Source organism: Rutilus rutilus (assembly GCF_951802725.1).
Source record: "Rutilus rutilus genome assembly, chromosome: 16".
In the NCBI taxonomy this organism is placed as follows: Eukaryota; Metazoa; Chordata; class Actinopteri; order Cypriniformes; family Leuciscidae; genus Rutilus; species Rutilus rutilus.
In genome coordinates, this window is record NC_140224.1 from 34,544,517 (window position 1) to 34,566,064 (window position 21,548).

A 21,548-nucleotide genomic window follows, 5' to 3' on the forward strand; every position below is an offset into this window, starting at 1 on the left:
AAAGTCAGAATTGCACAATATAAAGTCGCAATTGCGTGTTATAAAGTCAGAATTGTGAGATATAATATATTCCGAAGTAAAAAAAAAGAAAGAAAAAAGTCAGTCTTTTTTTTCCCTTAGAATTGGACTTTATATCTAAAGATTTCAGAATTGCGAGATATAAACTCACAATTGCGTGTTATAAAGTCAGAATTGCGTGATATAAAGTCGCAATTGCGAGAAAAAAAGTCAGAATTCTGACTTTATAAAACGCAATTCTGACTTTATATCTCGCAATTCTGACTTTATATCTCGCAATTCTGACTTTATATCTCGCAATTCTGAGAAATAAAGTCAGAATTGCGAGATGTAAACTCGCAATTGTGAGATAAAAAGTCGCAATTATCTTTTAAAATGTTTTATTTTGTGGCGGAAACAAGCTTCCATAGTAAATGATGATTTTTGTGTCATCAGAGGTTTTTTTTCCAGACACACAATACAGAAGTCTCTCGTCTCAGGGGGACATGAGGGAGGGAAGCACGGCCAATCGAAAATACTACCGGGTTTCTACTGATACAAAGCTCAATGCTAATCGGTGAAGTATCCCTTTAATTTCATAATTTAAGATGTCAGTTTCTGAAATGTTAAAAGATAAGGACCGAAAGATGGACACGTTAAACTCTGGTAAAATAAAATACTACTAAAACTGATACAGTAGAAATACATACAAATACAAAATCACTACTACGAGAATCCTGTCCAGCATGAAAACTGAACATGGACATGAACACAACATAGATGTTTGTCCTCCGCGACTGCAGGCGAACAGATCTGACTCTTAATATTTAAAAACTAAAAAATATGAATCCTATACTAGAGCGGATACAGCAGATAATAATTTTGATGTCTCTTGAACACACAACATAAACACAAAGTGCACATCTGGCCCTTAAATGCAAACTCAACTTCTTAAAAGTTCCATAATTTGGCCACGAGTAAGAATATGCCTTAGAAACACACCTTACGAAGTACGCGAACACAGATGTCAGCAGATTTACAGTAACACTGTGAAATATTATTACAATTTAAAAGAACTTTATTCTATTGTATTATCTTTTAAAATGTAATTGATTCCTGTGATCAAAGCTGAATTTTATTCAGCCTCATTACTCCAGTCTTCAGTGTCACATGATCCTGTATGTGAGTATGAGTATGAAGTACTGTATATGCAAACAGAAAACAGTTGTTTTAAATTGTTTAATATTTCACAATAATACTGTTTGGTATTTTTGATTAAATAAATGCAGTTCTAAAACAAAAACAAAATATTGATTATTCCAAACCTCTGACCGGTGTTGTATATTGAGCATATGCATATGTATATATTGTTATAATATATATGTATACATGATGTATACATGACTATGAGGAATATATATATATATTAGTGCTGTCAAATCTAACATAAAAGTTTGTTAACACATAATATGTGTGTATTTTATATGTCTGTGTGTGTGTATATATATACTGTATATACACACATATACATTTATACCCACATATACATACGTATATATATATATATATATATATATATGTGTGTGTGTGTATATATGTACATATGTATATGTACACATATATGGTATATATAAATATACACACACATATATTTTGTAAACACAAACTTTTATGTTAAATGTAATTAATAGCGATAAATCAATTTGACACACATATACATATATATATATATACACAACTGTTATTTTTTAGGAAATATCATAACTTATGACTGACACATCAAGCCAGTGCAGATAAAAGCATCTGTGTTCACGTACTTGCGTGAAGTGTAACTCTCCACAGATCAACAGAGCTTTAACAGCACCATCCCAGAGTAAACCCTGAGCTCATCAAATCTCATCACAGCTCAAAAACACGAGGAGTAAATGATGGTGAAGGAAGGCCACACGTCTCAGGTCCGGCTACAGTAGGGATGCATCTATTTCCTCAGGACCAATCCTGCTGGGGACAAACCGGCGTACAAACGTTCAGGCTCTCGGTTCACAGAGCGTAACAGTGACGCCCTCCCCGATCCAGCAGGCCGGGAGCAGGGCTTGTGTGAACGCGCAGTGGAAGGCGTGCAGCCGGACCTGTCCCTCGCCGTAGTAGGTCAGCGTACCGGCCTCGTAGTCCAGAAGCATGCCGATGCGCAGCGGCTGAGCGTTTAACTGCAGCTGTCCCGCGACGGACTCCTTGCAGCCGGCGTGCCACGCGCTCAGCTGCCGCTCGTCCAGCTGGAGGCTCCACGACAGCTCGTTCATCCCCACCATGCAGCGTTTGCCCTTCTCTTTGCGCGGTATGTTCGGGTACGTCACGCCCACGTAGGCCCACGGTTTGGACACCTCCAGCTCCCAGTAATGCTGTCCGCGAGTGAAGCTCTGGAAACACAACACCTGCCAGGTGTGGTCGAAGCGGGACTCGTCGGCCGGGACGGGGCGGGGCCCAGAGCTCAGATGCTCCGCCCTCCTGTTGCTCTGGGAAAGGCGTAAGTGAGCGTTGGCGGTACGAGGGTCAAAGGTCAGGTTGCAGCGGTCTGGGGGGGGAGAGAAGAATTGCAATACATTCAATTCGCGTCTATTTGTATAGCGCTTTTCACAATACACATCACTTACAACATTTAGTCCACATTACAATTTAGAGTGTCCTGTTATCCGACGTGACTAAGTTATGTATTTCAGAAATGTACATATACAAAATCACAGTTAGCTAAAAATGTATTAATTTAAACAATGTTGTAATTTAATGCAGATACAATGAGCTCATTGAAGTAATGAATACTTGTTTATATGAGAATATAAACAAGACTATATATGATGAATGAGACAATAATATATGTGACTTTTCCACACTGTACTGTCATACGTGTGATATGATATGATATGATATGATATGAGCGTACATGCGTTTAGCCCCTCCCTCTCTGCTGGATATGATGGAGTTGCAGGACTGGGAACAACAGCCAGAACTGGCCTCTTATCTTGAGGAGAGCCTACGAGAAAGACAAAGAAAAAGCAATGCTGATCATTTTAAGCTAACATTATTTTTTAAATAATCACTTATTTATACAACTGTGTCATTGCAATGTTCATGACTGGTTAAATAAATGTAAATATATATTTAAAAAAATATCAAAATTGTAGCATTACTTTGGAAATTCTCACAAAGAACATTAATTTTTTTCAGTATTTTACACAAATGTTTCAGTATTTTTCAGTCTCCATAAAAATGTGTACATTGAGATATCAACCAAATTGAAAAAAATATTTTGTGTGTGTGTGTTTATGTTCCATTTACATGTAGTTTTATCCGATATTGGATTATATATTACATAGAATTTTTTTTTTTTAAATCATGCTTTAAACAGTACATTTATATGTTCATGACAGTTTTAATAAATTAATTAATCAAATAAGTAATAGGTCTACCATTACTTAAAATTGTCATAAGGACAATTCTTTTTTGTAGTTTTTTTATCATGAAATTTTCTTTTAAAGTGTATGTATTGTGATACATAGCATTATTAACCAAAAGTGTAAAAATATTGTGAAATACATGTTTTGGTAAGATTATAAAATATACAGTTCTGCTTCTAGTTCACTTGCTACTAAGCACCTCAAACTAAACTCTGAATATCTTTGAAAAATGTGATGCTACTAACCTGGCTAACTTTGGCAAATCCACTGATAGCTTGTAAATACGACTTTGTTCACTGGCTGACAATAAATCAAATCTGTGTTCCTCGACTTGTGAAAGTTGCAAAGTACCAACCAATCAGATGTTAGCCATTTCTGTGTAACATGCATCAAGCGGTCAGTGTGATCCTGACTCACCCTCTTTCTCCGGTCCTCCGGACACCTGTGTGGCTCTCTCCAGATCCTCACACACCAGCTTAGACACGCGGGACAGGACATCTGTGACGGGGGTCAGCTTCTCCTGTGCGCACACATGCACATCCACAGGAACGTCACTGAAGCGTGGGACCTCTATGAACCTGGAGTCCTGCATGAGCACACAAACAGCGACATAAACAAACATGTGACGTACACCCATTAAAGGGATACTTCACCGATTAGCATTGAGCTTTGTATCAGTAGAAACCCGGTAGTATTTTCGAATGACCGTGCTTCCCTCCCTCATGTCCCCCTGAGACGAGAGATTTCTGTATTGTGTGTCTGGGAAAAAAAACTCTGATGACACAAAAATCATCATTTAGCGTCATCATCGGAGGCTTTTTTATCCAGAGGCCAGAGACTCCAGCCAGTAGGAGGAGCTCGTCCCGCATGTGTTCAACCCGCCCATAGGGGGATCTCACGATAAAACGCCGTCTTTTCAGTTTCGAGTCACTAGTAGCCTAGCTGTATCATTTCTCCCGATACTGCCCTCTGTAACGGTAGGCGTGGCTTGGGAGTGTCCTCACAAGTGCATTCTGGGAGTTGTAGTCTTTCATCCACATGCGCCAAAAAGACATTTTCTGGCTTTTCTGAGTCTAGAAGGCACCAACTTCTAAAATAATTTCACATTCCTACTACATAAATGACCCAATTTAAATGCACATTCATCTTTCCAGCAGTGAAATATCCCTTTAACCATTAAGAATAAATGGTAACACTTTAGTTTATGGTGCAATTCTCACTATTATTAACTAGTTGCTTATTAGCATGCATATTACTAGGATATCGTCTGTTTATTAGTACTTATTAAGCACATATTAATGCCTTATTCTGCATGACCATATTCTACATCCCTTAATCCTACCCAATACCTAACCTTAACAACTACCTTACTAACTATTAATAAGCTGTAGTTATGAGTTTATTAAGGCATAAGTCGTAGTTAATAGTGAGAATTGGACCCTAATCTAAAGTGTGACCCAATAAATAATAATATATATATATATATATATATATATATATACACACAACTTAAAAAAACAACAATTTTGTAAAATAATTCATAAAACAACAATAAATAAATAAATAATAATATTTTCCACAACCAAATGACCTTTAGTAGCATCAATAGAAAAGCAAATGGGGCCATTTATTATAATTATTAATTATTAATGTATTATTTATTTTATTTTGTGAGTCACGTCTCTCATTCATAAAATAAGAATGCTGTAACCTTGATGAGCTGGCATGAGGGGAGCGAACACAGGCTGCTGATCTCCTCCTGAAGGGCTACGAGCTGCATGGTTCTCTCCTCCAGCGCAGCCAGCCTATCCTCAGCCTGCATCACGGTCACTTCCTGCTGCTGCTCCACAAACAGCTGTGTCACTTCCTGCTTCTCTGCCAACACCTTTATCAGCTGTGAGAACTTGCTGTCCACCCACTGAGACGTCTGCTGGAGTGAGACCTGATAGAGTAGAGGGAGAACAACATTATATCACTGCATCCTTCATCTACGCCTATTCGCCTATATATTAATGTGTATTTTTGGGCATTCATTCTCAAATATTTAATTTCATCATGCCGAAAAGTATCGAGTCTTACATGTCCTTGCATGCGTTTAAAATGCAAAACTGTGAGTAAGATATATGTGAATTGTGGCAGAATGATACCCTGGTAATCCAGAGTTCTCGCGAGAGCACAAGTTGAATTTGCTCAGCGAGTTACTCTGGTGTCGAGTAATGATGCTCAGTAAATATGCCCCTCGATCTGAGCTGCACCAATCACATCGGGTTATCTGATATAGGCGGGCCAGAGGAGAGCTAAACAGATGACGACAGCGCTGTGATGTCGAAGTCATTAGTAAACATTGCAAGATGGCTATGGATGAACACCAGTTGTTTGAAACGGCTTTGGCCGCTACAGTGATCGAGTTAGACTTGGCTTTTTATCTAAAAGAGGAACAGAAGACGCCGCTCGAATCCTGCCTTTGCAAGAAGGACGTTTTTGCTGTTTTGCCGACCGGATGCGGTAAGAGTCTAATCTACCAGTTAGCTCCGCTGGTAGCTGGGGTTTATTGTTGTGATTGGTCGTAGTGTTATCCAATTGCGTGCAGTGAGATTTTCAAATGCTTGTTTGGTGCCGCCCCTCGAGCTGGCCGATTTTCATTAGTCGACGCCAGACCATTAATCTTATCAGAATGAAAGATTTTTGTCAAATATTGACTTCATAGGCCACTTTATGGTCATTTTATGTTGCTTTTTAGTCCTCATTTAAGCACGACAGCTCTTGGTCACTGCTTGCTTTCATTAAATGAAAAAGTGTGATTCTTCAAAACATCTCCTGTTGTTATCCATGGAAGAAACGTCTTTCTAACACGTTACAATAAGGTCCCGTTAGATAACATTAATTACTGCATTAACTAACAATGAGCAATACATTTTTACAGTATTTATAAAATCTTTGTAAGCGCTAGTTCATAAAAATACAAATGTCAAGTTATATTATTATGTATTCTGAATTATATATAGCTTGTTAGGTGCATTAAATAATATTAACAGACACAAATTTTGGTTTTAATTATGTATTAGTAATCAACTAAGATTATTAAATCCTTAGAAGTCTTTTTCATTGTTAGATCATGTTAATTTATGTAGTTAACGAATGCAACCTTATTTTGAATGGTCACCATCATCTGGTTTTGGAACGATATGAGAATGAGTACATTTTCATTGTTGGATAAAGTCTCTAATGAAGATGGAGATGCCTTGCCTTGGCTTTCTCCATGTTCTCCATGAGCTCCAGACGGTTCCTCTCAGTGGCTTCCTGGAGTTTCTTGATTTCCGCACTCTTTTTCTTTAATCCTGCCTGCATACCAAAAGAAAAATGTCAAAAATATTAATGTTGTCTCATATACAACAAGGTACAAACATTACCATGCAAATTCTTAAAACGGTCAGCAACAACAAATATTTAAAATGGACAACAGACTGAATCTCACAAAACCTGAAGATCAAAGTATTGCACTCTAGAATTAAAGAAAGGAATAAAAAACATATTTTAATGAAAACATAGCATTGTGATATTTCCAAATTATTAGTGAATTAGTTTCACCCCAAATTCTCATTATTGTAATGCATGATATACTATTTAAATTATACGGTATTTAAACATCCTGGTAGTGTGTGTTTGTACCTCTCTATTCTTCCGTTCATCTTCCACCAGAATCACATCATGTCCCTTACACTCGATCACAGTGCACTCATAGCAAACACACATGCTGTCGTTCCTGCAGTAGATGACCAGAGGCTTCTGGTGCCGCTCACAGATCTGCTCCGGCTCCGTGTGGACCGAGGCTCCTGTGCACGGATCTCTCTTCGCTGGACTGTGTGTGGCGGCCACCTCCGATAGCACCGACAGAGACACGTTGCGATTCAGCTGAGGCCTCGTGTCGAAGGTTTTGTTGCAAACGGGGCAGTGGAAGTCTTTGTCCTTGGCCTCCCAGAATTTGGAGATGCAGACCTTGCAGAAAGTGTGACCGCACGGGATGGTCACGGGGAATTTAAACGAATCTAAGCAGATTGTGCACTGCATGTGATCCTCCATCATAAACCTGGAAGCCTGAAAAAGTATCAAATAAACAATGTTAAAGACTGCAGAGAATCACTCTTGGTTCATGTTGTCACAGAAGATCAGAGACAGACAGACAGACAGACAGACAGACAGACAGACAGACAGATAGATAGATAGATAGATAGATAGATAGATAGATAGATAGATAGATAGATAGATAGATAGATAGATAGATAGATAGGAGGACAGACAGACAGACAATAGATAGATAGATAGATAGATAGATAGATGGACAGACAGATAGACAATAGATAGATAGATAGAAGGACAGACAAACAGACAATAGATAGATAGATAGAAGGACAGACAATAGATAGATAGATAGATAGATAGATAGATAGATAGATAGAAGGACAGACAAAAAGACAATAGATAGATAGATAGATAGATAGGAGGACAGACAGACAGACAGACAGACAATAGATAGATAGATAGATAGATAGATAGATAGATAGATAGATAGATAGATAGATAGATAGATAGATAGATAGATAGATGGACAGACAGATAGACAATAGATAGATAGATAGAAGGACAGACAAACAGACAATAGATAGATAGAAGGACAGACAATAGATAGATAGATAGATAGATAGATAGATAGAAGGACAGACAAAAAGACAATAGATAGATAGATAGATAGATAGATAGATAGATAGATAGATAGATAGATAGATAGATAGATAGGACAGACAAACAGACGATAGATATAGATAGATAGATAGATAGATAGATAGATAGATAGATAGATAGATAGATATAGATAGATGGACAGACAAACAGACAATAGATAGATAGATAGATAGATAGAAAGATAGATAGATAGAAGGACAGACAATAGATAGATAGATAGATAGATAGATAGATAGATAGATAGATAGATAGATAGATAGATAGATAGATAGATGAATTTGAGCACCTATATCAGTGTTCATGTTGAAGTATAACTGCTATATATAATGTATAACTGAATAAAACACATTTGACTCGTGAATTATAGTCAGTATTAATTGTTAGGTGAATTGATGTGCTGGAAACGTCGAGACACAGTAAATAAACAAACTTCACCTGCTCCTTCATCACCACTAATTAACATCTATTCATCTATTTAACATCTATTTATCAATCGACAAACCCCTTTTTCATAAAACTCACAGGATTGTTTACTCATCAGATGTGAAGAAACGTAAAATCCCGATTCCTGCGCGCGCTGACTTTCTCATAAGCGAATCTCGTCGCCTTCCATATGCAGGAGCGCACAGACGCGATGACGAGTACGCACGTTACGTCACGTTTCTGTGTGTTGACGTCTCTCTCTGTGCGTCTCTGCTGGAGCGGTCCATCATGGCGCTGCGCGGAGCGGCGTGTGTTCTCCTGCGGGCGGCGGGTGATGTGAGCCTGAAGCCTCATGCGAGGGGTCTTCGGTCCACCGGTGAGGGGTGCTGGAGGATATTTGTGCAAATGTGCAGTTAATGAGTTAATTAATCAGCAGTGCGGCTGCTGTGCGTGTGTGTGTGTGTCTGCTGGTCTGAATGACCTTTACATGTAACGTACATTTTACACCTTGATATGTACAATACATGGTCAATATGTATTGATTTTGTATGTCTACTTATTGATTAGTCTGTATTTTCATTCTAACCTTTCTGCCCTTTCGGAAGGACAATGAGTTACTGCTTGTTTGAGATATGCTCTAAATGAAAGTTAATTATTATTACTATATAACATTTATAATATTTACTATTATTGTTGTTTTTATAATATTTCTATTACAAATCTTTTTATAATTGTTGTGTTTATTATTATTATTGCATTTTTTACATTACAACATTTTCTTACTTTTTATAATACTACTAATAAATCCTCTATTGGGTCTTCTGTAGCTGTTCTGTGTCACTGGTCCCCTCCTCTGGGTCCGATGCCCAATGAGGACATCGACGGGACCCAGCTGGACTCTCTGGAGAAATATCGCAGTTACACTCGCTATGTGAGAGCAGCGGAGGAGGCCGACCGGAGAGACGTTTGGTGGAAGACCTACAGGCAATACAGAGAGGAGGAGACCAAAGGAGGCAAGTCATCACTGAGATATGAATACACACCCATTAAACGGGGGGTTTAATGCCCTTTTCACAAGATGTAAAATAAATCTCTGATGTCCCCAGAGTGTGTATGTGAAGTTTTAGCTCAAAATACCCCACAGATATTTTTATATAGCATGTTAAATTTGTCACTTTTTGAGTGTGAGCAAAAACGCACCGTTTTGTGTCTTTCTCTTTAAATGCAAATGAGCTGCTGCTCCCAGCACAGAGGGCGGAGCTTCAACAGCTTGTGTCCTTTTACCTCACACACACACATGCACTGGAAATTTCAAAAACTTTTAGCCTTTTATATTCAAACCAAAGTCAGACTAAGATGGAGAGACTCAAGAAGAAGTGACAACATGTAGACAACATTTTTTAATGGTTAGTTGATGAATTTATGTAGCTTATGTGTAGTTATCTTCTAGTCATTGATTAGCATATTCTGTCATGATAATCTATAAATCGTGTTCCGGGGGCGGGGTTTATGTAAATTTTAGGGTTAGTGATGTCACTAACCCGGGAGGAATGTCGTGTAGTCCCTACCAGCCGTTTGTTGCAGTCCTTAAAAAGCAATTTCTTTATAAGAAAATATCTCAACTTTGCTTTGAACTCGTTGTAACTTTGCAGATGTTGTTTATGCTCAAACAGCAACATTACACACTAACTAAAGTTAAATTAGTGAAATCATAATCAACCACCCCTTTAAATCCATATTAAAACACTGACATAACCCATAATATCAAATCTAGATGCATTCGTGTGGGTTTGTTTGGGTGACAGCATTGATTTCTGCTTTGGCTGTCAGTGAACATTCACCTGTCATGTGGTTTTGATTTGTTTTTTGTGAACAGCCGTTGCGCCGGTCAACATCGGCCTCCCGTATCAGCGTCCCTCCAGGAAGACAGAGGTGAAGGAGAGGAAGAAGATCATGCAGGAGAACAAAAAGAGCCCAGAGATTGAAAGAGAAAATCGACTACGAACATGTGAGTGACCCAAGCATCAATGCATCATTATGATTGATCTCTGAGGCTACGTCTACATTTATCCGGATACATTTGAAAACGGCGTTTTCGTTTATAAACGCTCTCCGTCCGCACTAGCGTTTTCAGGCGTTTTCGGACGTTTCAGTGTGGATGAGAAACTTTTGAAAAACGCCTGAAGACGCTAAATTCAGCTTTACTGCGCATGCGTAAAACCCCACAAAAGATCACTGATATGATATATCTGTGACCATTGAGAGGGCTCTATAGCCCCTCCTGCTGCCCAATATCTTGGTTTGTGTGTCTGTTGTTGTCTCTAGCTGTCTAGTAGTGTGTGAGCTTTGTTGTGTATGTGGTTTTTATGTTCTGCAGAGCAGGAACCTGCTGAAAATCAGTTTTATACTGAGCCAGGCCCGATTGTCCTTAATCTTTTCCTGTTTTAAAAATATAAATAAATAAATAAATAAAAATGATTCAGATGGAAAAATAAATAATGAAGTTATCGCGCAATTCTTCTGACAGGATAATTTTATTTAGTACAATATCTCACCATTCACTGATGCGGTCCAGGTCACACGCAGTCACCATATGTTTGGTGTTATGTCAGGGTTATGTCATTTAATAATCTTTTTGGTGCATCAGAAATCAAAAGAAACTGATAAAAATATCCAAAACAATGAAATTTTCCAACATTTTCCATTTAAAAATAAATAATTAAATCCAGTACAACAAATACGATCATTATGTATACTTGCATTTGTACATTACAAATGTAACGTTTTTGCATTAATGAGAAAACAATGTCACAATTAAAAAAATATTAGTGATGATAATTTAGTTTTTTCTTTTAAGTGTGAAAATAAAATGTTTAGTGGTATGGAAACTGCAAAGGCTTCCTGTCTAGACATTACATTATATTAATCAGCAGTAGGACTTTTCTTATTTTATGGCTTCCAGTTCGCATTTCCCTGGACAGAGTAAAGACGCAATGGGAGAAGACAAACGGGCCGTTCCACATCCAGAGGCTCGCCGAACACTACCGAATCTACCAGGACCTCTTTCCCATGGCGTATTTTCTTCCGCGGGTCATGCTGCATGTGGCTTACGGAGATGACAGCGATGCAGTCGTGCGTTTTGGGAATCACTTAACGCCGAGTCAGGTGAGGCTTCAGAACACGTGAAAGCCTGACATGTAGGAAACAGGCTTTGATTTCCACTGTTTGTGTGAAATCCACAGGCGGCACAAGCACCTCGGATACGCTTCGAAGCAGAAGAGAATTCACTCTGGACGCTGTTGTTGACCAGCCCAGGTACATCCAATTATTCACATCAAATTCATATTTTGATCTAATGATATCTGTAGTGCATTTTCTGTATTTTCAGTCAGACATTTTTAACCCTAAAACAGGCAACGCGACTCACGAGTCACATAGTTTTTATTGTCTTTTTGGGGGCATAAGAATGATTTCTTAATGAAATCCTTTTGTCATTTATCACAGCCTGGTCTGTCTTGAGTATGCTGGTCACATGATTTGCTTCAATTTTTGTGTAATAAATTAGTCAGCCTGACCTAAATCCAACATGGCTGCCGGTGGTGCAGGACATTCAGATTTTGAGGAAAGTAAATATATATTAAACTTACTTATCTTCTGAAAAAATAATAATAATACTGCTAATATTAATTGTGAACATTGTCTTAAGGTGCTGAAGAAGAAAATGAATTAATATGTTGTTCATGTTGTTATTTAGCACGTTTTGAAATATATGTGACTCCTGAGTCACGTTGCCTGTTTAGGGTATAAAAAAGGGATTAACCCCTAATTTTGACCATCTTTGTATTTTGAGTTTTTAATTCACTATATTACAATTAAATCCTAATCTAATAATGACAAACTATATATCGTTGGAAAGGTCTAAGACTCCTAAATAGATATTCTAGCACTGTTTTTTGTTACAAATTATGTAGGAACAGTAATAGATGAATTTATGACAAGAGTGCACCTCAAAAAATCTACATCATAACAGGAGTTCTGGCGTTTGTCACAAAAAGTCGATGCACACACTTTTAATAATTGAATTGAAAGTGCATAATAAAACATATAAACTAGTATTTGTCAATAAAAAATGATAAAATAATATTATCCTCTAAAAAGTATAATAAATATATATATATATATATATATATATTATCCTCTAAAATACAATATTATCTTTTTTATCGCCTTTTTTATTACATCACATATTTTAGCAGTTATAAATTAGGTATCATTTGAAAGTTTACAAACTCAGAATTCATCCTGTGAAAACCGTTTCGAAATTGGATGTTATGTTACCATAGAAACGGTACTCTAAATTTTTTTCTCTGGCTCCACCTCTTTTGGGCTTAATCATGTTTCATAATTTATGATCAAAACCTTTTCTAATATTGACAAAATATTGTCTCGAGAGTCTCAAGGTTCGATATTTTGTGACAGAAGTGATATTTGGCCAGAAATGTATTAGTTTGTTACTGCAGAATGCATACAATTAAATTCAATGCAATGTATGTCACCCGGTGGCTGTTTTTGGTATTACGCCTAAACAAAATCTCATGGGAACTTCAAGTTTTGTGATATCAACTTCAAATTTGGAACACAACTTGGTTAGATATATGGCTTTGATTTTATATCAATTTTAGAGTAAACAATATTTTGTAAAATAGATATTTTATATAAAAGAATATTAAGTACAGTATATTTGATTTACTGTAAATTTAAACTTCCATAACTTTTTCATATTTAATTTTTTTTAAGTGCTTTCACCAAACTTAGGTCTATACCCAAAAGCATTCTCCAATTACAACCATTTAAGTTAGAATAGTGCATTTTAATGTCCATTCTCAAAAAGGGGGTGACAGTTAAGGGGTTAAAGTACCATTTTTTTATATCCGATTTCAAAACAGTTTTCACAGGCTGAAACTTGAGTTCGTAAACTTTTGAATGATATATAATTTGTCAACATTAGATCAGAAGAAGTATAGGATATAATTGTTTTAAAAATGCAGTGGCAAGTGGGCCAGTAACAGTTAACAGATTAATGACTTACCCTAATCAGGCAACGTGACCCGGGAGTCACAACTCATAAAATCCAAAATATATCAAATATTTAAAAAATTCTTTTGGATATGTTTTACTTAAGTCCAGATGATATAAAAAATTACATGAAATTATTTTTTGCTTATCATTTTCTACTCTTGCCTGTTTAAGGGTTAAATGCAGTTTTTAAAGTGCATATCCATATATATATATATATATTGCATTTATTTATAAAGTTTTCTGTTTGAATATATTTTAAACTGTAATTTATTCCTGTGATCAAAGCTGAATGTTCAGCATCATTACTCCAGTCTTCAGTGTCACATGATCCTTCAGAAATCACTTAAATCATGATTTGCTGCTCCCAAAAAAAAAAAAAAGTCATTTTTTTCAGGACTCATTGATGAATAGAAAGTAAAAAAAAAAAAAAGCATTGCTGAATAAACATATTTCTTAAAAAAAAAAAAAACATACTGGCCCCAAACTTTTGAACTAGAATATATATAATGAATATAAAAAAATAATTAATATATATTGTAATATATACAGTATATTATTATATATATATATATATATATATATATATATATATATATATATATATATATATATTATTTTATATACATTTTCATTATATAGTTTTAAATGATATTTGGAGGGGGGTTTTATTCATAAATTGTCATCATTATTCTTTTTTTCGAGATGTTAAATGCTTTTTTGGTCAGTTGACCTGCAGAAATGTCACTTTAGTTCACAGTTAGTAGAATGCAGTTTTACGTTCTCAAGTTCCTCCACTAGATGGAGATACAGTGAAGTAAGCAGTGTGTGTTTGTGCAGATGAACACCTCCTGGATGCTGAGCAGGAGTATCTTCATTGGCTAGTGTGAGTACACCTGTATTAAATGCCAAAATTCATGACCGCATTGTCTGACCTCAGTCTCATCCGGCCCCGGTTGGAAAGCCCAGTACTGAAGACCTAATTGTTTGAGACAACGGATAATGGTTATGTCAGTTTTAATCTGTTAAACATTACAGTGGGAATATCCCTGGAAATGCTGTGACGTCAGGAGAAGAGGTCTGCCATTACATCAGCCCATTTCCTGCCAGAGGAACTGGGTTTCACAGATACGCCTTCATCCTGTTAAAACAAGACGGTCCGGTTGATTTCAGCGCTGATCTCCGGCCCTCGCCGTGGTGGGTAGTGTTACTCTCAGAGTCTAGACACTGATTTATACGTCTCATGAAAAACAATTCCGGGTCATTTTCCACCCTATTATTAAAAGAAAATACAAAATTATATTTTGCATTGAGAAAACTGACCATTAAAAGCATTTTGCCTATTACAGTGTTTTCATAACAAAAATACACGTTCTTTTAGTTGTGCTTCGGCTCTGCATGACTGTTTTTCAGGGATGTTTTTTTACGGATTCTCATATTTTCCAACCTTAAAAGTATGACCCACGTAAATCCGGGAGTCTCATGGCTGGTTATTTTATGATGTCTAAAATCACGAAATTGCCTTAACTACTAAACAAACTGCAAAATATTACATTTTCTAATATATTTATTTCATGCATGGACCTCAACGGTGGGTACGGCCCTGTTTGGTTTGTGTTTTTTTTATGGAGCGAATTATGTGCCATAATTAAACAAACAAATCCAGCATTTTGCAAACAAACTCGATCTGCTTCGCAAAGGAAAACTCGACTCGCAAACAAACATTTTGCAAAAGAAAACCTCAAAAAGGTTAATTATAGATAAATTAAGACAGAAATACACCCGTTCACCGGTAATTTTCCTCAGCTGTAGGCAAAGGCAAGGTTCAAATCAGTGCTTCTCCTGGGAGACTAGTGCTAAATTAATCCCCTAGTTTAGCGCCAAGTACTGTTTTAGAAGAGGAAGTTGCTCAACTGCATTTGTGAGAAAATCTGCCTGGACACATTTGTGAGAAAATCGAGCCGAGAGATCTCATAAAAAGCCAAGTGTCACACAATCATAACAGACAGATATGCATTTGTATGCACTAGATTTGGTATTTGTTCAAAGGTTACATGCAATTTGCAGGATGGTTTGTATTTATTTGTGAAGTATTATCTTGGCTCATTTATTTATATTTGTAAAACACAATACATATTTGTTACTCCACTGCATTTTCACTCAAACTGACCTTTGTACTTGCACATTGCTTTCTGTTGGTTTGCGAGTCGCGTTTTCCTTTGCGAAAGTAGATCGAGTTTGTTTGCAAAATGCTGGATTTGTTTGTTTAATTATGGCACATAATTCGCTCCATATTTTTTTGGCTTTGCGTGACTGATAAATATGTGTCTTTCTCATAACAAAAAAAAAAAGAGAGAGTGATTATCCTACTGCTAACAAAACATTCACTATTATGTGATATAACCAGTTTAGTTTAGTTTATATTTACCTATTAATAGACACGGTACTTCCTTGAAAATGAATTCCAGCACTGTGCTACGACAACCGTAATGATGAGCCTTCACAATATATATTAGATGTGCTCAATTTCCCGGAAAAACCATCCCGACGGGTCTAAAATATAAATGCTTAGTTACCATAGTGAAGCAGGGTAAGACAAAAACAAGTTTTGGAAGAAGGATTGATGAGGTATTGACTTTTTTTTGTTCATTAACAACATTTAAATGTGTAACTTTAAGTAACATTTTATTAATTTCTTGTGATTTTTGTGGGTGAAATTTGACCTGGACATGTTCTTGAAAGGTTCTTCACCCAATACTTCTCGAATTTCCTCCCACAAACTAGTTGTTGCATTTCAATTGATCTCGTTTCGAAAGCACTGTCCTATGGAGTTTGTATTTGTCTTGCGAAATACATCATTTCAGAAAAGCAATCATTACATTTCAAAATGAGAATGAATTATTATGAACTGTTTATGAACTTATTTTTAACTGCTTAGAAACCCCACGGAAAGACCCTTCAACTCACATAGGATTTAAAAAAAGAAATAAGTAAAAAGCAGGGTGATTTCCAAAGTTATATTCAGCATTTGCAGAAATATATATTCTGTCTCTCTGTCATGTTCATAGCTACTGTCTGAAGCAACGGACTTTCCGAACGCTGGACTTCTATAGGAAACATCAGGATCTTATTACGCCAGCCGGTCTTGCATTTTTCCAGTGCCAATGGGATCAATCTGTGACCCAGATCTTTCATGAGTTCTTAAGTAAGTAAATTGTTGCATTGAAGAGCAGATTTTCTGGACAATCTAGTTAGTCTACTATTTTTGCCATGTCTCAAAACAATGTTTATCACGTGTACAGAGTTGCACTGTTGTAAGACAAAACCAATGACTGATATCTTTATTTAATGTGTGATGATGTTTTTTTTGTTTTTTTTTGTCTGTCTGTCATCTGGAGTCATTTTATTCAGCATCTTTAAGCTGTTGTGGATGCAACCGGTAGAAACTTTGCCAAATTGCAACCTATCTCCCCTATAATCTACCCGAGTCAAACATTCGTGTAAAAGCATAACTAGAGTGGAAACGAAGTACTGTATCACCAGGTGCTCTACACATGAACTCCATCATTGACAACATTGTTTGTGTACACAGAGTTTACTAAAAAGAAAGGTTTTGTACGACTCGCTTTATCAGTTAGTGTTTCCGGTGGCTGGAATTTTGTCAGTCAAAAGTAGTCGATCTCCGAATGCAACGTAACATGAGGAGAGTAAAGATGGAAAGCTCAGTTCATTACGTTGCATTCGGAGATCGACTACTTTTGACTGACAAAATTCCAGCCACCGGAAACACTAACGGTGAAAAAGCGAGCCTCCTTTAGTGTTTTAATTAAATATAGCGATGTTGATGCTAACACTGTAGTGCCCCATGCACTCCCATTCAAAAGGCATTTTGACCGAAAACGAAAATACGGTCAATCTTAAAAGTGGCGTTTCCATTCTAATTATGCTTTTACACGAATGTTTGACTCGGGTAGATTAACAAAAATAGCCTAGGTTGCAATTTGGCGAGAGTTACCCTTTAAAAAGTTAGTCATCTAATTTTCTTCTTCGAGACTGATCTGCCTTTTTATGTAACAGAATTAAAAAAGTTAGAACCAGTCTAATTTTATTCAGAAACTTTATTCAGTTTTACTGCTAGTTGGTCAAAATAGTTCTTAAGACACAATCTTAATTGTATCCCTCAAAACTCATCTTTGATCGTCAAAATTACACATTTAAGCGTTTTTTTTAGTTTTTCTTGAAAAAAAAAATGTCTTCATGCCTTAAAATATCTTGAATGTAACTCTACACTCTTGCCTCATGTAGTATACACGGTTCTATGAATATGCAAATGAGCCCCGCCTCCACTCACTCACTCAGCTCAGAGATCCACTCGTTGACGATCACACGTTGATCTGATTGGGTACAAGGTAGTTTGTGACGTCAGAAACACCAGCGATTTCACACCGTGTTTTTGAGACTGTCTTTGGTTCACTGCAGTTTTAAGGAGAAAATACTCAGCAATGATGTTGACTTATGAATTTACACATGGTTTGTCTTAAAGCATATTAAAAACACCACATAGACATATAAACAACATTAAAAGCTTGATTTTTTTTTTTTTACAGAACATTTCACAGTACTGAGTCTGCTTTATTATAGGTTTTAAACGATATCTATATGGTAACTGACCAGGGTGATGTTAGATCTTACTGCTGCCAAAAAAAAATCTAACTACGATTTTCTTAGTTTGAAAATAGTCTCTGATTTTATTTGTGAAATTAGTGTTTTATTATTTATTTTTTTCTGCTTTCGCTTAGATTGAAGCAAAATGTGTTTAAACTTTTGCTGCATATTATTTTACCTGATGTTGTAAAGCACATGGGTCAGATGCTGCTGTTTTATGGTGCTATATAAATAGACCAAACTTGAAACTTGATTTCACCACAGGGGGACTTTAACATAGTAGCTAAGTTTATGCAGCTGGCCCCAGGTTGCCTTTTTCTCCAGCGAATCTTGGCAACACATGTGGTTTGTGATCCAGTGATAACATCCGTTCCTAAATCTGTTTTAAGAGCAGGGTCATGACTCGTGAGTGTTGGCTTGTAACAACAGATTATCTCATGTTGTGCTTGATGTATTTCCACAGATATGAGAGAGCCGGTGTTTGAGTACAATAGACCTCCGGTGTATCACCCACCTCAAAAGAAATACCCTCACGGACAGCCTCTCAGATACCTGGACCGCTACAGAGATGGAGCACAACACACATATGGGATTTATTAAACACATATGCATGGATCATGTTCACTGTTCAACTGAAACAGCAGGGTTTTTTCGTTTGTAATAAACTAAATATGTCATCCATTGTGTTGTGATCTTCCTTTAAAGTCACCATGAAATCAAAATTGATATTCTTTTTTTTTTTCGAATGCATGCGTTTTTTTTCCTGTTTACACTGTCATAGGACACATCCGATACGATCTAAAAAAAGAGAGAGAGTGATTATCCTACTGCTAACAAAACATTCACTACTAGGCTTAAGAGATATAACCAGGGGCCTGTTTCAGAAAGGAGGTTAAGTGAAAACTCTGAGTATGTTAACCCTGAAATGAGGGAAACTCTGAGTTTTCTGTTTCAGAATGGGAGGTATGTTAAACCTGAGAAAGCAGAGTAAGTCAAGTCTGTTTCAGAAAGAGAGGTAACTTATACTCAGAGTCAGTTACCATGGTAACTTACTCTGTGAACCTAACCTGGTCGGGAGCAGGTTTTCTTCGGTAAACCCAGAGTTTCTATCGGTCTCCTCCCCTTTTTTAAAGGGGAGGCGGTGTTTAAACACCTCATTCATTCTTTCAGTACATTTTTATTAATAAAATTAATCTTTTATTAATAAATAAAATATTGCTATTTTTACTGCAGTTTTTTCTATTTTTTTTTTTATAAGATGAAGTCTATATAACTCCTTAACTGGCAACTGAAAATACAGTAGTAGATTAGAGTAACATAATGCAGTTCTAAACAAATTCTACAGAATTAAACTGTGGCATTTACTGGAAATCACTGAACTGTTCATCTGTGCAACAGAAGTTGATGGACCGTCCTCCAGCTGTTCTTCCACACTCTGTGGGCGAGGGGAGAGATGAGAATACCTGTTTATACTTAGATTTAAACTTAGATTATCCACATAAAAATGTGAATGTGTAGATTGTTTGATGTGTAGACACATAATATTAACATCACCTCTGTAGGCCTCTCTGTGGCAGCAGAAACTATTTATCCTCATCGTCCTGTGAAGATGAGCATTTGGTCGAGTGCACTTTATAACACTATTTGTCATAATTTCTGGTACTTACAACTGCCGGGGGTTCTGTTGGGACAGGAGGCTCCAAAAGACAGATATTACCATCAGAATATGTTGGGACCAACAAAAAACCCAACCTCAAAGTAAAATAAATGGAAATATCAAAAATAGCCTATCTAAAAAATAACACATATGTAAACCTCTTACATTTTATGAAGGCCCTTGGATCTTCGGGAGTGACTGGTTCTGATGAAGTCCAGGAATTCCCTCAACCAAAAATGCTGCTGCACTGCTAGACACTGGATGCTATTTAGTTATTTAATATGTCAAATGTTTGTGAAGTCAGGTAGCCTTCACCCATGATATGCTCAAGCCTTTCCTGATTGAATTATGTTTTTATATTTAATTTTCAGCTGCCGCCATGTTCTTTTAATGCCTGCAGGATTGTTCCACATGAAAATTAAAATTAGGTTGAATAACATACTGTTCTTCCAGTTTCACCTCAGATATTATAACAGTTGGGCAAGTTACTCTAAAATAGTTATTAATGTTATTTTCAACAATGTAATTAGATTAATGTAATAATTACTATCTTTAGAAAGTATTGGTCTACTTATTACTAATTACTAAATCCCATATCAACCTCAACCACTTGAACAATACAAGGAGAGACAAGAAACTGCACTTTTAATGCTTTCAAATAAACAATATACAATTGAATGAACTATTCTTGAATTGACCAAAGTGTGTAGAGGGAGAAAATATATAAAAAAATATATAAAATATATACCTTTTATAAATGTATGTTAAATCCACTATTGTTTTACAGAATTGTTCTATAGTCTATGCAGTAGCCTATTTAATGTAGCTAATTACATCAGATTTTATTTTAAATCACAGAAGAATTAAGAGTTATCCCTTTAATTAAATCACGATATTTAGATTACTTCGTAATTAATTACACCCAACACTGTATAACAGTAATTCCTTTTTTTGTCTGGCGCTGTTGCCATGGTGACTCATAATATCTGCGCTCCATTGATAATGGCTTTTTATAGTTGTGGTGCACGCGCTTAACTCAGAGTCAGTTAACTCAGAGTTGATTGAACTAACTCATTTCAGCTGTTCTGTAACCGAAAACTCAGAGTTTCCCATCTCAGGGTAAGTCAACTCAGAGTTCAAGTTTTAACTCAGAGTTGGTTAAACCTCCTTATTGAAACAGGCCCCAGTTTAGTTAAAAATTATCTCGAGCTGACTGGCTGAAGACGTTAAGTATATTTACCTATTAATAGACACGGTACTTCCTTGAAAATGAATTCCAGCACTGTGCTACGACAACCGTAATGATGAGCCTTCACAATATATATTAGATGTACTCAATTTCCCAGGAAAACCATCCCGACGGGTCTAAAATATAAATGCTTAGTTACCATAGTGAAGCAGGGTAAGACAAAAACAAGTTTTGGAAGAAGGATTGATGAGGTATTGACTTTTTTTGTTCATTAACAACATTTAAATGTGTAACTTTAAGTAACATTTTATTAATTTCTTGTGATTTTTGTGGGTGAAATTTGACCTGG

General features: G+C 36.4%; 2 protein-coding genes across 2 annotated transcripts; one reads left to right on the plus strand and one right to left on the minus strand.

Moving 5' to 3' along the window:
- Window positions 1-910: 910 nt before the first annotated feature.
- trim65 (tripartite motif containing 65) lies at window positions 911-8,813 on the minus strand. Its single transcript, XM_084435058.1, has 7 exons — window positions 8,712-8,813; window positions 7,119-7,544; window positions 6,696-6,791; window positions 5,161-5,391; window positions 3,867-4,035; window positions 2,936-3,025; window positions 911-2,569 (listed from the first exon to the last, which is right to left on the minus strand). Exons 2-7 carry the CDS (start codon window positions 7,530-7,532, stop codon window positions 2,025-2,027), a joined length of 1,545 nt encoding a protein of 514 aa, XP_084291184.1. The 5' UTR covers window positions 7,533-7,544; window positions 8,712-8,813; the 3' UTR covers window positions 911-2,024.
- Window positions 8,814-8,869: 56 nt separating this feature from the next.
- On the plus strand, window positions 8,870-19,030 carry mrpl38 (mitochondrial ribosomal protein L38). The gene is made up of 9 exons (XM_084435059.1): window positions 8,870-8,988; window positions 9,440-9,625; window positions 10,489-10,620; window positions 11,575-11,777; window positions 11,855-11,927; window positions 14,529-14,574; window positions 14,727-14,885; window positions 16,757-16,893; window positions 18,817-19,030. The coding sequence occupies exons 1-9, from the start codon at window positions 8,901-8,903 to the stop codon at window positions 18,951-18,953; spliced, it is 1,161 nt and encodes a 386-aa protein (XP_084291185.1). The 5' UTR covers window positions 8,870-8,900; the 3' UTR covers window positions 18,954-19,030.
- Window positions 19,031-21,548: the final 2,518 nt, after the last annotated feature.

Excerpts from the sequence above, each read along its gene's own strand:
- trim65 (XM_084435058.1), bottom strand. The coding sequence starts at position 7,532 with ATGATGGAGGATCACATGCAGTGCACAATCTGCTTAGATTCGTTTAAA. Across the intron at positions 3,026-3,866 it reads CGGAGGACCGGAGAAAGAGG|GCTCTCCTCAAGATAAGAGG; the intron begins GTGAGTCAGGAT and ends TCTTTCTCGTAG. Across the intron at positions 2,570-2,935 it reads GAGGGAGGGGCTAAACGCAT|ACCGCTGCAACCTGACCTTT; the intron begins GTACGCTCATAT and ends CTCCCCCCCCAG.
- mrpl38 (XM_084435059.1), top strand. The coding sequence starts at position 8,901 with ATGGCGCTGCGCGGAGCGGCGTGTGTTCTCCTGCGGGCGGCGGGTGAT. Across the intron at positions 10,621-11,574 it reads AGAAAATCGACTACGAACAT|TTCGCATTTCCCTGGACAGA; the intron begins GTGAGTGACCCA and ends TATGGCTTCCAG. Across the intron at positions 11,928-14,528 it reads GCTGTTGTTGACCAGCCCAG|ATGAACACCTCCTGGATGCT; the intron begins GTACATCCAATT and ends GTGTTTGTGCAG.